General features: G+C 47.4%; 6 protein-coding genes and 1 non-coding gene across 7 annotated transcripts; 4 read left to right on the top strand and 3 right to left on the bottom strand.

The window, feature by feature from the left end:
* Positions 1–1,601: 1,601 nt before the first annotated feature.
* F5147DRAFT_233079 (uncharacterized protein) lies at positions 1,602–2,939 on the top strand. The gene is made up of 11 exons (XM_041428743.1): positions 1,602–1,772; positions 1,829–1,838; positions 1,886–1,905; positions 1,956–1,988; positions 2,048–2,144; positions 2,195–2,223; positions 2,282–2,312; positions 2,376–2,408; positions 2,459–2,535; positions 2,708–2,806; positions 2,861–2,939. Exons 1-10 carry the CDS (start codon positions 1,719–1,721, stop codon positions 2,711–2,713), a joined length of 390 nt encoding a protein of 129 aa, XP_041291507.1. The 5' UTR covers positions 1,602–1,718; the 3' UTR covers positions 2,714–2,806; positions 2,861–2,939.
* F5147DRAFT_653950 (uncharacterized protein) lies at positions 2,827–3,614 on the top strand (the record flags this gene model as incomplete). The annotated part of the gene is made up of 4 exons (XM_041433824.1): positions 2,827–2,971; positions 3,039–3,064; positions 3,213–3,414; positions 3,550–3,614. 4 exons carry the CDS (start codon positions 2,827–2,829, stop codon positions 3,612–3,614), a joined length of 438 nt encoding a protein of 145 aa, XP_041291506.1.
* A 442-nt stretch (positions 3,615–4,056) lies between these two features.
* On the bottom strand, positions 4,057–5,513 carry F5147DRAFT_775008 (uncharacterized protein; the record flags this gene model as incomplete). The annotated part of the gene is made up of 13 exons (XM_041441659.1): positions 4,057–4,195; positions 4,250–4,275; positions 4,333–4,361; positions 4,437–4,547; positions 4,601–4,699; positions 4,764–4,818; positions 4,867–4,943; positions 4,996–5,028; positions 5,092–5,122; positions 5,181–5,209; positions 5,266–5,362; positions 5,413–5,445; positions 5,499–5,513. The coding sequence occupies 13 exons, from the start codon at positions 5,511–5,513 to the stop codon at positions 4,057–4,059; spliced, it is 774 nt and encodes a 257-aa protein (XP_041291505.1).
* Positions 5,514–6,743: 1,230 nt separating this feature from the next.
* On the bottom strand, positions 6,744–10,078 carry F5147DRAFT_701348 (Piwi domain-containing protein). The gene is made up of 9 exons (XM_041437732.1): positions 9,774–10,078; positions 9,330–9,724; positions 9,174–9,276; positions 8,808–9,138; positions 8,013–8,758; positions 7,712–7,987; positions 7,554–7,661; positions 7,287–7,498; positions 6,744–7,229 (listed from the first exon to the last, which is right to left on the bottom strand). The coding sequence occupies exons 1-9, from the start codon at positions 9,942–9,944 to the stop codon at positions 6,833–6,835; spliced, it is 2,739 nt and encodes a 912-aa protein (XP_041291504.1). The 5' UTR covers positions 9,945–10,078; the 3' UTR covers positions 6,744–6,832.
* Positions 10,079–10,255: 177 nt separating this feature from the next.
* Positions 10,256–12,024, bottom strand: F5147DRAFT_701346 (uncharacterized protein). Its single transcript, XM_041437731.1, has 3 exons — positions 10,775–12,024; positions 10,627–10,722; positions 10,256–10,567 (listed from the first exon to the last, which is right to left on the bottom strand). The coding sequence occupies exons 1-3, from the start codon at positions 12,008–12,010 to the stop codon at positions 10,319–10,321; spliced, it is 1,581 nt and encodes a 526-aa protein (XP_041291503.1). The 5' UTR covers positions 12,011–12,024; the 3' UTR covers positions 10,256–10,318.
* Positions 12,025–12,152: 128 nt separating this feature from the next.
* On the top strand, positions 12,153–12,822 carry F5147DRAFT_548874 (uncharacterized protein; the record flags this gene model as incomplete). Its single annotated transcript, XM_041430371.1, has 4 exons — positions 12,153–12,381; positions 12,439–12,526; positions 12,593–12,671; positions 12,727–12,822. Coding segments are annotated over 4 exons (492 nt in total), but the record flags the coding sequence as incomplete, so codon positions are not given.
* A 1,221-nt stretch (positions 12,823–14,043) lies between these two features.
* Positions 14,044–14,117, top strand: F5147DRAFT_t89. The gene has a single exon. It is a non-coding gene; the product is annotated as a tRNA-Val (tRNA).
* The last annotated feature ends 959 nt before the right edge of the window (positions 14,118–15,076 follow it).

Below are 15,076 nucleotides of genomic sequence, written 5' to 3'. Positions count from 1 at the left end.
TCCAGGAACAGCAAGATCTCCGGGATTATCTATGTTCAATGGTGAGTTCGTCGCTCCTTGTTGCAATTTCATCCCTCACCTAGTCGCACTCCTGGTAAAGGTCGGTTCCGCGAGACCATCGTGAGTGTATCATCATGATATTGTATTGCACCATCCGACGACGGCATAAACTGTTGCCACATAGGAGGAAGCGCTTCATTCCCGCCTGCCTCTGATTGAGTAAGCTGGTGGGTATCACAAGGTAGCTGCTCACCTTCCCAAAGTGCGTCCTGGCGGTGCTGTGCACCATATGGCGGTGGGTCTTTCGCACTCGTCCGATATATCGATGAGTGCAATGGCGCTTCTCCTCGTCTCGTTGACATACTTGACTCGGCTTCTTCGTGTGGCATGACAAGGATGTCACGTTGTACAGATAGACTGGACAGCGCAAAGTCAGCAATCGAGGGGAGGGAGAGATACGGGTTGAAGGTGATGAAGAGACCTGCTATTTGGGTCAGTTTTGCATGCTGCGCTTGCAGGCGCTTTGCTGACACCGCATGTCAATGGCCGTGTTACCATCACATCAAGTAGTACTTACCTTGGTCCGGTTCAAATTTCGAGGCAGTTCCATGTACATTGGTCTGTTATATACGTCTCGTCAGCGAGTCGAACGATATGATGTTTGTTTGAGTGAGTACATACATATCAAATTTGGACGCTGCATCGTACGTAGCAGTACTCCCAATTAGATCAATACTGGCAGTAGGGACAAGTGATTGCATGACAGACGGGAACGTATATATATAGAAGTCCCTTGATGTTAGCTGCGCAATATTGTTGTAATCAACACCGGTAGCCCTGCAGGGCGTTGATGGTGTCCAAAGGTTCAAACCAAAGTTTTTTTCGTCTCAGTAAGCAGAGAGTTTTGAACGTTCGACATCAAAGTTGAAGTCATGTTCAGAACTTCAAATGAACGACAATCAACTTCACCGGCTTTCCGAACCAGTGTCAGGTGGCTAATGCGATTAATAGCGGGAGTGAAAGATGAACACTGAATAAAGCAGCGCTACGAAGTCTCAAAGTACTATCTGTGCTGCGGGAGACTAAAGTTGGTCGGTGGGTGGTCAAGGTACTAAATTCCCAGTTGTTGAAAGTGGGCATTCCCGCCGAGATCTGGACTAGTAAGGTCAAAGTAAGGTAAAGGCCGAAGTTTTCATAGCCACATGCGATATATATTCGTTCATCCAGAATAGGTTAATTACGTATACTTCAAAACGGAACCTCGAAAGAACGACCACCAAGGTAAGTATTGGTACTGGAGGGCAGTTAATTGCAAGTTTCTTTAATGATAGTCTTCGCCTTTCAAGCGGCGATAATGCATCAAACTTTGAGCTTAAGGAGGCCAGCACAATGAGCGCATCCGGCGAGTTTTTAAATCAATCTTTGTGTTTCAGTTGATAAAGTTATATAATTAGGTTCGTCCTGCGTGTATTATATGAATTGAAGGTGCAGCTGTATCTTTTATCAAGTCGCTCCCGGCCGGTACATCTACTTAATTATGGATGCATGACGACTAAAACGCTCCATCACGATCACAGCATGTCAAGTTTAAACTTAGATCATACTATGGACATTGGTCTCCAGTGTTTACACGGCCACCCTGATGGGTTCACAGCTCATTCATCATAAGAGCTAAGAAGGCGCATCGTGTGTGTGTGAAACACATTCTTGACCTCTACATGGAATATTCCACTAACGATATCGCAGCAGCGCGGAGCTTGCAGTTCGCTACGGTGTGTCTCCTTGTTGATTGAAGGCGAATTATAACTTACAAGCCATGTACCATCAGTACATGTTCAGTGCGTGCTGTCTTAAACCCATTTTCTTTGTCCTGACAACAGTTCAGTGTCAATAGCTACAATATGGGTAGGATCGTTCTGATCTATCCATGTCCGCTGTCGAACTCCCTTATCCAGACCTATGATTATGCATGTTCATTTCATGAGGAGGTAATACACTCGTTCCATGATATACTTCGGTTTTCATACTCACAATATGCTGTGCAAAGTGGACATTTTTGCTTCAATCGCACTGGAGCAAGATGAAAGGCTTGTATGTTTTTACGCGATACCTGCCATTTATCATTCTCGCCGTGGATCTATGCAGTGCGTTCCATTGCAATCGCCCCGATGATCAATTAACATTCGTTTTTCAGTGAGCCTCACCCCGAATGAGAATTCAAGTGTATGTACTGCAGTGGAGAATTCATAAGAACGAACGACTTACTGCACGATTTCGCCAGACATGCCGGATGTTACAAAATATTAATTCAGGTCCGTGCATGGTACATTCATGTACAGACATCCTTGCTTAAGGCTACTGCTTTCCTCGGACAGGTCTTGGCATTGTAGTAGCAACGTTCTCCGAATGTATATCTCGTTCACCCGTATGATGTGTATCTCTGATGTGATTCATCCAGGTTTTTTTATCCTCAGAACATATGTGCTCTGGGACAAGAATAGAATCTTGCTTGTAGCCATGTTGTCGAGCTTATTGGTGAGCTCCTGATCTACTCACCATACCGAGCTGGTGGCAGATGCATCAGCCAGTCTTTTCTCGTAGCATCCTTCATCATTGTCTTTGCCATCGGCATCCCTGTAGAATGTACTTGCTTTTACCTTCCCTCTGGCGTTCCACGACCACTAAAACATTTTTTTTGCTTTCACAGATGTGACCAGCCCGATCCCGGGCATCGCAGGGTGCTACCGGAGTTCAACCAGTGTCCTGTATTTCATACTAACATTTATCCTTGCCGTGTTCCAATCGGGTGGGTAACCAGGAGCAGATATGTACAAGCACGCGCTGACACTGTTCTCCCCAGGACTCTTGATACTCACTCTCATACGCGCCATACAGGACTGGCGGACAAACACGAGCCGCATGCACGTTGTCCTGGTGAACCACAACATATCCTATTATGCATGTGATTTTTGTGAGTTAATACTCGTACACGCCGTACTCATCCACGATCATTGTCTTTCGTGAAGTGTTGTCGGTAGTAAATATCTTCACAGCGATCTTCCAGGTGCGTGAATATATCAAATACCCTTTTTGACCGCCCATTGATGTTCTGCGCCCCAGTACTCTTACCACAACGTGTTGTATGAGTATGTGCATACACATCCTGCTACGTGTTCCTACTAACAATACTCGACACGTACACCCACGTATAGTTTTCAGGTCTTGATTCTTGCAATCCTCGCCACGCGCATGCACCACCATCTCTGGCGGGTGAATCAACATCCACAGGACACCAGTGGCGCCGTCGTTTCGATGTCCAACATCTCATTTGCAAATCCCACGGCGTGATGTCGTATCCTGTGTCTTATTCGGTGCCGTTCATGGAGCAGATATGGTGGTGGAGGGACTCAACAGGTGGGATGTCCACGGGAGTAGTGGACTACGAGTTCCCAATTTTCTTGGTCTTTGTTATTAGGACGACATCTACACTACCAACAATTTTATCTCACTTAATTAGATCAGTTATTCACACCTTGTGGCTTAGGATAGGGAGTCAGGGCATCCGACCCGCCCTACCGCTCATGACAATATTCTACAACTGCAAGCATCCCTAAGTTCCACGTGCTTCTAGACATACAACCTAATGCTCATCAGTGAACCGGTGAACAAATGAGAATGATGGAAAACGCACGATGGGCTACTGATAAAATAGACGGTGGTGTATGAATTCGCAGAAAGGTATGCGAGAGTACTGAGTGGACGGGCCTGACCGCCTTTGCCGGCGTATGCCATGTGGCTGTGTCTTGCGAGTTGACTTCTGCGACTAGGGCAAGCCTGTACCATGATGTTTGTTGCCGTCAGACTGTGCGTTTGGCTCTAACACACTCAAATCATAGATCCTGAACCCGCTGCCTCTCATAGTGGAAACTACGGGTGTTAAATAGGCAAAATACTCCTCCCACGCCAAGACAGACATCCTATAAAGTAAACACGTAACGAACTAGATCAAGCCTCGCTCCACGAACAACACAGAATGAGTCATAGGATAGTAGGATATTACGCCGTAGAAGTCACAAATGACAGGTCGGACATTGGAATATGCGTAAAGTCTCCAGAGCCGTGTGTTTGTCGGTTCACCTGCCAGAGATAGAGGTGCATGCGCGTGGCGAGGATTGCAAGGATCATGAACTGGAAACTGTATGTGGTGTATCATTAATTGGAATACACAGCGGTTGGTAGAGGTACATACCCATCCAAAATGGTCTGGTAGGCGTCCTGGGGGGTGGAACGTCAACGGCTCAATCATAAAAGGCATTTAGGAAATAGACGCACATGAAAGAGCAGCGACGTGAATATGTTCGCTACCGAGAACACTTTAGAAAAGAGAATGATCATAGATGAGTACGTGAAAACGGCGCATATAAGTGTTGGCTCACGAAGACCGCATGCATAATAGGCTAGATTATGGTGCACCAGGATAGCGTACAGACGGTTTGGGTTTGTTCGCCAGTTCTGTATGGCACGTATGAACGTGAGGATCATGAGTCCTGGGGAGAACACTATCAGCGTGTGTCTGTACATATATATGCCGGTGACTCACCCAGTTCAAATACAAAAAGGAAAAGAAATGATATAAAAAGCTGGTAATTGGTCGAACTTCGGTAGCACCCTGTAATTCCTGGGATCGGGCTAGTCGTATCTGTGAAGGTGAACAGAATGTTTCAGTGGTGGTGGAACGTTAGAGGGAAGGCGAGAGCGCTTACGTGCTGCAGGGACGGTAGTAATGAAGGCAATGCTGAGGGCTGCTACGATAAAACACTGACTGATTCATCTACGAATAGCTTGGGTATAATGTTGGGAACTCACAAAAAAGGTGGACAGCATGGCTACGAGCAATAATCTATTGTTGTCCCAGAGCACATACGTTCTAAGGATGAAAAACCCTGGATGGATCATATCAGGAATATACATATCTCAGGGAGGAAGGAAAAATACACTCGGAGCAAATGACTAATAGCATGCCTAACCCTGTAAGATAAAGTAGGTTGCCCTCAACGAAACTGTGCATAGATGGATGTATCATGCACGTACCTGAGCTAATACTGTCCAACGTCCGGCATTTCTGGCGAAGTCATGCAGTAAGCCGTTCGTTCTTATTAACTCTCCACCCCATCACATACACCTGGGTTTTCATCCGGGGTAAAGCTCACTGAAAAATGAGTGTTAGTTGATGATCAGCGCGATGTGTGCTGGAGCGGAACGCACGATACAGATCCGTGGCGAGAAGGATAAAGGGGAGGTATCGTGTAACGATATACATGCCTTTCATCCTGCCCCAGTGCGATTGAAGCAAATATGTCCACTTTGTACAGCATGTCAAAATGGAGGTGTATCATGAAACGAGGGTATTACCTCTTCATGAATGGAACACAGATAATCATAGGTCTAGAGAACCGAGTTTGACAGCAGACGTAAATAGATCAGACTAACAAGCCTACCCATAATGCAGCCATCGACGCTGAGCTCTATCAACGATAGGACATAGAACACGAAGTTCAGACAGCACGCACTATATATATACTGTACGACTTGTCAATTATGATTCGTCCTCGATATCGACAAAGGAGACGCACGGTAGTGAACTGCAAGCTCCCTGCTGCTGCGATATCGTCAGCCGAATACTCCATGCACTAGTAGAAGTCAAAAAACGGTTTTTTTACGCACAGCATCACGCGCCGACTTTTATGAATGAGCTTTGTATTTGCATTCGGCACCTTAGTCATTATCATACCTATCTTGTGACTTCTTGCTTCCTCGTACAATGATTCACCTTGGCTTCCATAACAACTCGAATTCGGAACCCCGTATGGTGTAGTAGCTTCACTTGCAATTGTACATGCTTTCCCTCGCACTCTCGCTGAGGTATGTTATTGTCTTGTATGCTGTATACACTTGTACTTACAGAATCGACGGCCTTGCATTGGTCGTCTGGTCGCCGCTGTTGGGGGGCGTTGGAGAGTTCCGGGGTCTTACATAGTCGTGGTGGCTTGGTACCTCGGAGTTAGCTCCGTGCCCAGGAACGTTTTCATTTTCAATTTGTTATTTCTTTCCGACTCGGATGTTTTTCCTCGTACAGGTAACAGAGTTACTTTTCACGTCCGTTGAGACTCATAGCTAGTCACTCAAGTACTCACTAGTCACTCTCGTGTCTTAGCTTCTACCTATAAGGTGATTGTTCCTTGGAATGTCTTGAATAATCAGCTGCAGTGCTTGCATGAATGAACGTACTAACTTAAGTGAGAAGGCTCAACCACGTTGATGTGAGTGCGCTCTTGTTCCCTGCTCGCTGTGATGCTATGGCGACACTATCTTCATCTACGGCTGTGTGCGATCAAGAATATGATCATGTATAGCAGGAGCAAAATTTAGATCATCCTTGATTTTGGCTCTAGCAAATTCAAATTCTGGGTCCCTCCGCCGCCGCTTACAGTGGAAAATACAGGTGTTAAATAGACCTGGATGCCCCGCGACAGACTCATCCCATAAATTAAGCACGGAACAAACTCTCCCGTTTGGAGGTTATTTCTACAACTTGTTAGTACTGCCCTGTAAGAAGGTTCACCCTCTTTGGACGAACGGATATATCCTGTGGCAACAGAAAGGGCCTTTGAAATTTACCTTGGTCCAGAGCAAGTCCAGAGCGATCGAAGCAGGGATGTCCACTTTGAATCCGAACAGTAATCAACATGTATCGGTGATTACATCCACCTCACATATCATATCCGCACTACACGATTACCTACAGTACTGGTACGACTCTCAGTAGCCCACATCAGATATAAAACATGCTCCCCCGCAAGTCAGGATGCACACCTTCTCCCCATGCTGTCTTCGCCGCCATAAACACACGCATCTTCTCTTCCTCCTTGTCCGCCTTTCCTTTCCCCTTCCCTTTGCCTGTTGCGACAGAACTCGATACCTTGTCATCGGCACTCAAGAAGTCGTTTAAGTAACATCTCCCTCTTTCACAAGCCAAGTCGGCGTAGTATGCGGCTGGGACGAGGCTCACGGCCTTGGTGGCACGAGCGTATAGGTAACTCGCAGTGTGTGTACCCTGCTGCACCTCATCTGCGCCAAGGTGGTTTTCGTCATACACCACTGTATAGTGAGTGGCCTTCACGTGGCCTTGCAAGCCAGCATGAGCTTGAAGATAAAAGTCAAAATCAAATCTACAGTGATCAAAATGTTAGAAAAATCCGATTTATGATCAAATAGAAGGGCCGTACACTGCAGTAACGCCTCGATCGACGACAGTTCCTGGACGAGTGTTACCGTTCCGATCGGCGAACTGGGACTCGGTCGGCCAGAACTTGGCATGGTGGCGTTTTCCACAAATGATGATCGTCAACGCTGGGCGATACACCTTCGTTTGGGGGACTCTCTTAAATGCCTCCAACATCTTCGGAAGCTCTTCGTCCAGCACAGTATTGAATTGGCCCTGTTCATTCAAAATTAGCAAGCGACGTCAAGATCGAGAAAACGCCCAATCTCACTTCAGACACACCATCCCTATAAACAAATACTCGGTCCGGCAGGCTTCGATTCTTCTTTTCGTAGAACACAAGGCGCTCTATCATCATCGCAGTCAGGTCTGTAATCATCTACAAACAAAAGGTGAGTGATAGCGCGATAACATTGTGATATCACTGACCTCTTTTTTAGTCTCCTGGCATCTGAGACTTGCTGGGAATTGGACGAAAGAATTATCTGCGCTCGCGACAACAGCAGCAATTGATGGCGTGCCCTCAATACTACCAGGGCCAGGGTGCGTGACGTCCATGCCCACAACCATCGTCTTGGCCTTTGTCCACCATTTCATACTCTCCGAATCCAGCATATGATTGATACCCCCGAGTTTTGTGTTCAATTTGAGAGCGACATTCGAGAAGTATTGATCTTGTTTATTGCGGTCCCGCAGAACCTTATCCTGTAAGCATATGGAGGGTGTGGACGCCTAACTCGACGTCACAAATCCGCTTTATTCCTGGGTAAATGTAGTTGTCCCGGCGAGATAGGATGACGAGGATGAAGGTCGGTTTTCCTTTCTGGGAAATTTGTCGTTTGATGTTCTGACGAATTAAATCCAGCGCCTGCTGCCTTGATGGGTCACGGGAGGGAGGGATGAGTTCTTGATTCAACAAAGAGGGCGATGACCCCAGTGACATGCCGCTATTGCGGCATTTCTCACCAAAGCCCTTCCAGATCCCTTCCAAAGCTGGATCGGTGGGCCCGTTGAACACGGTTTGTCCATCTTTGATGACAAGCACCCACCAGCTCTTGATTGTTCCGCCAAGGTGGAATTTAACGTCAAGAATATTCCAACTGCCGTTGCTGACGTTGGGAGGCTTCCCTGCTTTGTAGCTGAGGCGAGGCGGGGGAAGTTCACGTGCAGGGACGACCGCCATGTTGTTGTCCACTGCCATGCCGAAGTTGCTCATAGGGCTACCCAGCGTCTGAGGCGTAAACCCAAGAGTAGGAAGGCCACGGTCAATGATGGCATCTGCGTTGACTTTGGGCGGGTTGCAGGCGAACCGAATCATGTTTGAAGTTTCTTTCTCGTTGAGACGACCTCTGAACGGTTGCCCAGGCTCTATTTCACATAGTTCGGCTGGTACGTATATCGAGAATTTCGAATTTGGGCCTGAGATGTCAACGACTGGAACATCGTGTGCGTGCTTCAGCTTGATGCGGGGGTATTCTGCTGAACAATTAGCGATTGAATGAAGCACAGGATCAAGGAAACGAACTTCTCTTGAAATAATCTTCGACAGATATCTTGCCATTGTACTCTTCGCAGTTAAAAGTTGTCTGCCTAGCAGTCGTAGGCATGATCTTCTTAATCGGTTTCTTTTGTTTGTACCCTAGATGACTCGTGGTCACCTTGAGCTTCTGCGTAAACCGTTGAAGCATAGCGCCATTGGATGACCGGTTGAACTCAATGATGGCGTCGGCAAGGTTGCCTGGCTTGTAGAAAGCGGTCATACAGACACCGACGTTCACCATGAGTTCCTTATACACGGGTCTGGCGGACGTGAAGAAGCCTTTCCAGGCCTCCACGCCAAGCGCTAGCTCAAAGCGCTCTTGCGAGGGAAGAAATAGCGATTCTTGCCCACACGAACGCCGGTACGTGATGCGTGCGTTTGAAGCACGAGATTTATAGCAGCTATTAGCGGTTGGGCGTCGTAGTCCCGTGACGCAATGTCGCCGCTGAGATACCTGGCGAAAATGAATTAATATGCGAACGAATGAGGTAGCTTTCCGTAACTTACTTTGTGAGCTGTGCAACATCCATGTTGCCTGTGAGGGTAATTCCGAAAGTATACATCTTTGACTTGGCGTTGGGACCAGCTTCTCCTTCCTCGTAATACTGGACATGCACGTCAAGGGGCTGAGGCAGCTTCTTGAAAGAAACAAGTCTCTCGCTGCTGTCATGAGCGGTAAACGGCACAAACTCTCTCCAGCCTTGTTGATTGCTTTGTTCTAGGAGCTGAAAAAGACGCGCACGAATACGCTTAATGTCTGTGGACGGCGTAATCTCGACGTGGTAGTCGTAAATAGGTCCTGTTGGAAGCTTAATGGGAAAGAAATTGGCTCGTAATGTGATTTGGCGGCCGAGAGTGCCGTAGCCAGGCCGGTGGGGGCGTTTGGGGTTGAAGGCAAGTTTCTTAAAGGAAGAGACCAATTGATCCAAGGGTTGCCAGACGTTGGTCTACAGACGTAGGGCCCCGGAAGATCAATTCTCCTGGGCCTCCTCCTCTGGGACCACCGCCATACCCGCCCCTCGTACCAGAGCCTCTTCCTCCACCAAACCCGCCACCACCCCCTCGAGAGCCACCGGGAGGACCACCGCGATTACCGCCTCTGCCTCGTGGAGGGTTGCTCATGGTTCAAAATATGTGTTAGTGGTTGTGTGGGAAGAGAGCTAAAGCATCAAAAAGCGGTTAGTTATAAGCAGATGGTGGGTAGCGCCGCTGCGCTTCTGAAGTTGCTGTGTGAGCCAAGTACAAGTCATCGTGTGTGGCTGTACTACTCCGCGAGGCTGTGAAGCACGTGAAAGGAGATAATTATCGGGTTTTGCATTGTTCCCCGAACTCTAATTTTATCGACAAAAGAACGTTTTTGCGCCCGATGATGCGTGATGATCACTTCCGAATGACTCGGAAGTCGAATCATTTTTTGATTAAACTTCATTCACCCGGAGAAGAGTAAATATATTTATCCGTGCTTCTTTATCGTGCTTCTATCTCGTAGTTCTCAACTAAATATGGCCTATAACCCTATACCTGAGTACCTCGTGGGTCCAACAATCGCCCTCTCTCCACCAGCGCGTCGTGCCCATCTCAATTTCACGCAGTGCAGGGTAAGCGGCGGAGATCTTTGGCACGAGGAGTCGTTGCCTTGTGACATCGCCGCAAACTGTCACTGATCTTTGGTAATAATGAAGATGCAGTGTCTCGAGCTTTGCTGGGAGTGGGAGATGACCGTTGGCGATCCAATTTAAGAAACCCTGATTCGAAAACTTTCATCAGAATTGTGCTTAGTTCGTCGATGTTCAACACCTCTCACAGATATCAAGAACAAAGGATGGCGTGAGAAGTTATCACTATCTCGCACTGCCATGGTATCAGCAAGCATGTCCATGATAAGTGACATGGGTTCATCCTATTCGTCATAAGCAGCCGGAAAAGATTTCAGGCAGAGGGCGTAAACTCACCACGTCAACGCTCATATTGATATTTGGTGTGCGCAGGATATCAAGCCGCAGGTGGCGAAGATTAGGGTGGATGCGCACGATGTCCTGCATGCTGTCGGGGGTAGGATGAAAGGGGGAGAGCATAAGATCATGTACCACGCGAGCGGACGCAGAACAGTCATCCAATGCTTTGCAGATAACATTGTTATCATAGACGCCAAACGGATTGCCAAGACTGGCTTGAGGATCGGTCCTGTGATTCATCCTCAAACAAACAGTATTGACGGGCCGCCCAGTAAGTAAAATTGGGATAAGAGTCGGAAAACCATCGTAGGCCACGAGGTTAGGAATGACAGATTGTAAAAAGGGCTTGCTAGGTTTGGCCATGGTCGAGAAGTTCGAAATAGTGAGCGATGTGAGTGAAGGTGTCGCACTCAAGAAGGCGAACAGCGTGTCCATGTGGGTTTCCGGGACTGCTACAGAAAGGTGTTTCAGGTTCTCAAATTGCCCCAACTGAACGAGTCCAAGGAGAAATGAACTCGAGAAGGTGAGGTCGAGTAGTGTGAGCCTCTCTAGATGTTGAATGTTGAAGAGCGAGGAAATAAGCTGTGTAGTTGGAGGTGGAACGGGTGGTGGATCGAGATGTGCTTCATAGGTGATTGATACGACTTTGAGCTTCATGGACTTGTCAGTGGATGATAGATTGCATCGCTCCATGTTGAGGCATTCCAGCCGAGAGATTTTCACGAGCGCAGACCAGCGCTCTTCCTCCATGTGAATATCCGAAATGCTCAGCACACGAAGGTTTCTGCACGATGGTAAAATGAGGAAAATTGAAATGGATGGTTGTACGAAGGGGAAGGTGGCTTTGCCGTATTGCATGATCTCGCTTTCGTATAATGGAGCAGGCAAACCAAAGGTCTTGATGCTCCATGTCTCCACTAGCCGGAGTACCTGACAAGCATCACTGTCACTTTGAAGTGCGTGCAGACGAAGAAGAAGTCGGCGTGCTCGTCTGATGCGTGCAGTATCTTCATGTCGAGGCTGGAATATGTGCCGGACGGTGCGCTTATACGGGATAGTAGTGGTGATGTGTTTGAACACTAAGTCTTTGCAGATAAAACGAAATGACCAACAAGTGGATGAGACAGCAAGGAGATCTTGGACTACCAGAAAACTCCAGCAATGGTGCCAAAGTTCGGGGGGAAGCAATGCCGTATACTTTGATTTTTGCAAAGATCCGAAGAGCTGACCCATTAGTCCAGTAGCTAAGGACGGCGAAGAGAGCTTACGTAAAAGCGCGATCTAGAGATGTCATACAAGGCGATGCCAAATAGGGTCTACTCACCTCTGCGCTCAACGTCAACTTGGTTCAATAGTACAAACCTTCTTCTATACAATGGACAACCCACAACGCGATCTTCCAGACGTGCTGACAGCTCTCACAACCTCCAGTAGCCCTGCTGATTTGCGTGCAGCTGTGAACAAATTCTACATGCACGACGCTTCTTTGCACCACCCTTTCAGGGTCGTAGAGCATGAAACAAACTCAAGGCAGAAAATATTGGCTATGTACGAGTGGTACCGCATCATTAGCCCAGACACTACTAGTAATGTGGATTCAGTGTGTTAGTTTGACCAATAATCCTTTTTTGTCGTTCAAAGCTGACTATATGCGCGTCTAGGTTATGATAGGAAACGCCATGTTCTTGTCGCCGAGGTAACTCAGCACTTCCATGTTCGAATTAGCCCTTTCAAGGCAGCCCCGTCTCGGTGAGTGTATGCGCGCTATTATTGTCCCGTCGTGATGTTGACATGAACGCATCGCGCATCCGTCAGCTACATCATGCGTATTCAGCTCCAGGAGCGAGATAAGTTATTTTATATCTATGACCAAGAAGAATTCATGCACCCCACGGTTCGTCCATTGTTGATTATATGCTTTTGGATTTCGCCCTGAATGTTAATATCAGGACTTGATGAATTCAGTTCTGCCGCCTCTTACCCCGCTGGTCCGGCTTGCACTTGTCTTTTTCACATTTATCGGTAACGTCTTCTCGAGGGCGTGGGTCCTCAGCCTGATTATCTGTGTGAAGCTCTTCGGCATAGGTAGCGATATTCAGAGAGGCCGGGTGAAATCGGGCTTAACGAGGTTGGTGCAACCTGACGAACAGGAGACAGTATATGGGGTGTTGAAGACTGCGCAATACGGACCAGACAGGGATAACGCGAAAAATTGAACGCTGGTACAGCATGTGCACTCCAGCGTTGGCCTCTACAGATTCGCAGCTGTACTTCAGGCAAGGACACTTGTACTTTTATTACCAATCATCGTTGCCGCTTTTGTACTATGTTGAGATGTCGCATTATACCTTGTCTCCCGTATACAGTAGAACTTCTAGTTTCAAATGTCAGCGCCGGCCCCTGGCGTGTTCTTAATTTTAAGACCTACATAAATCCCCAAGACCGTTGTTGGCACCTTTCATACTACCTGTAGAATCAACTGATTAATAACCCGAAACAGACATTAGCAGGCACCATTGAGCCAGTGGTAGGCCAGACGTGTGCTAAACGGAATAACGCAGGAGCAAGGGGCACGACCTAAAATAAGCTTGTTATCTGGAGGTACTATATCAGCCCAAGGCTCAAGCGCCCAAGCGTGCAAGCTGGGGGAACTGTGCTCATTTACCTGGTCTGCGACTCATCCATATGAAAGTAGGTGTTGGCCTTGCGCTGAAATTTATGTCTTCAACATCGCGATGCAGATAAGGTTCGCGTCATGCTGTCTGTTGCATAACTAAATCCGTTAGGTTGCACGATTATACCAGAACCTACGAGTCATTGATAATCAGTGCGTGCCTAGAATTTGTGCCAATGTGCAAAGTAGAAGTGCTGGTGTTGTTGCATGGTGACGCAGACTGACTTGCTGAGTGGGTCGCGGTGGATCTCGAAAGGGATACTAGCTGTCAAAAGATTGGGATGACGTTACAGCCTGTGGAGGGTCACGGTGATGTTTTGGTGAGTTTTGATTTCAACATGATCAATCGTGTCGAAGGAAAAACTCATCAAATAGCATGAAAGAGTCCTGTAGTGCACCGTGACACAGGGACACGCAGTCATGTTCTAAGTAGTGAGAAGGGCAAAGCCCCTCCATTAACATACCAGCTCCACGCTACACCCTCTGGAGTCTGCAGGGAAAAGACTGTAGTAGTTCAATGGTTGTCCGATTGAGTCGGAGTCACAATCCGTCGCTGAGACCAAAATGGTGGTGTGGGAATCAACATCATCGCGGTCTGATGGCGTAGTTGGTTATCGCATCTGTCTAACACACAGAAGGTCTCCTGTTCGAGCCAGGGTCAGATCATAATTTTATCTTTTTTTTATCTGCTAATGTTCGATGTCGACCTTTATCCAGACTTATAGAGGAAGGAAGACAGCCGTTTGAATGTCTTCCAAAGGTCCTTTGCCAAGCTGTGCAGAAATTTCAAGTTCCTGCACACGTCCTTTCTCACCGTGACTGCCAAATTCCCATTAATATTGAGACAAAGGTGAACGCTCGAAGGACTCGGAATTATCGAGGTATGTCATGCTTTGTTCCGTTGATGACACCAACCCTAATGCGACCGATTTCCCTACTAGTCTTTATAGGCACTTAGACGACTGAACATCGTCGTTCCTTCAAGTTCTATTATCCTGTGATTCCACTCTGTTATCGACAATATACTCATAGTGTTCTCACGCAGATTAGCTATAGCCTGAGCGCTTGCTGGATCGTTCCCCAATTATCATACCTTGCTGACATGCATGCGGCGCTTCTATTTCTGATCTGTGGTCCATACCATGAAGACTTGTGGTCTGACCTATCTTTGCTATCACCTCACCGCCTGTTAACCTTTGCGCTCCATTAGTGTGCTCCATACATGGGCATGGTGCGCTTCTAAACCATTGTATCCCTATTTCCTGCTATGACGTCTGTGCAGCATTCTGCCCCCGACAGCTTCTCATCGGGGCGTATCAGTAGCACCATCACGCAAAGACCTTCCCACAAAGGGAGATGCCGTTTACTCTTTAAATTTCTATAGGGATCTTATTGCTGACCAGTTTATTTGACGTTGTCACAACGATATGTGTAAACACCGAGCATGTGTACACAATAGGCTATGTCGGCGGTGCGCTTAATTCAGACGTGAAACTTTTGAGATCAGCAAACCACTGGCGCAGGCTGAAGGTTACGCCGTTGGGGAAAGGAACAATGCATGGCGATCTTATATTGATAATATTAGAATTCAGGACGCTCTAATGGTGGGCTCGATTCATTACATT

This window comes from Suillus discolor, assembly GCF_016758755.1.
Source record: "Suillus discolor strain FC423 chromosome Unknown F5147scaffold_36, whole genome shotgun sequence".
Lineage (NCBI taxonomy): Eukaryota > Fungi > Basidiomycota > Agaricomycetes > Boletales > Suillaceae > Suillus > Suillus discolor.
The sequence above is the reverse complement of the archived record's forward strand: the minus strand, read 5'-3'. Positions and strand labels throughout refer to the sequence as shown.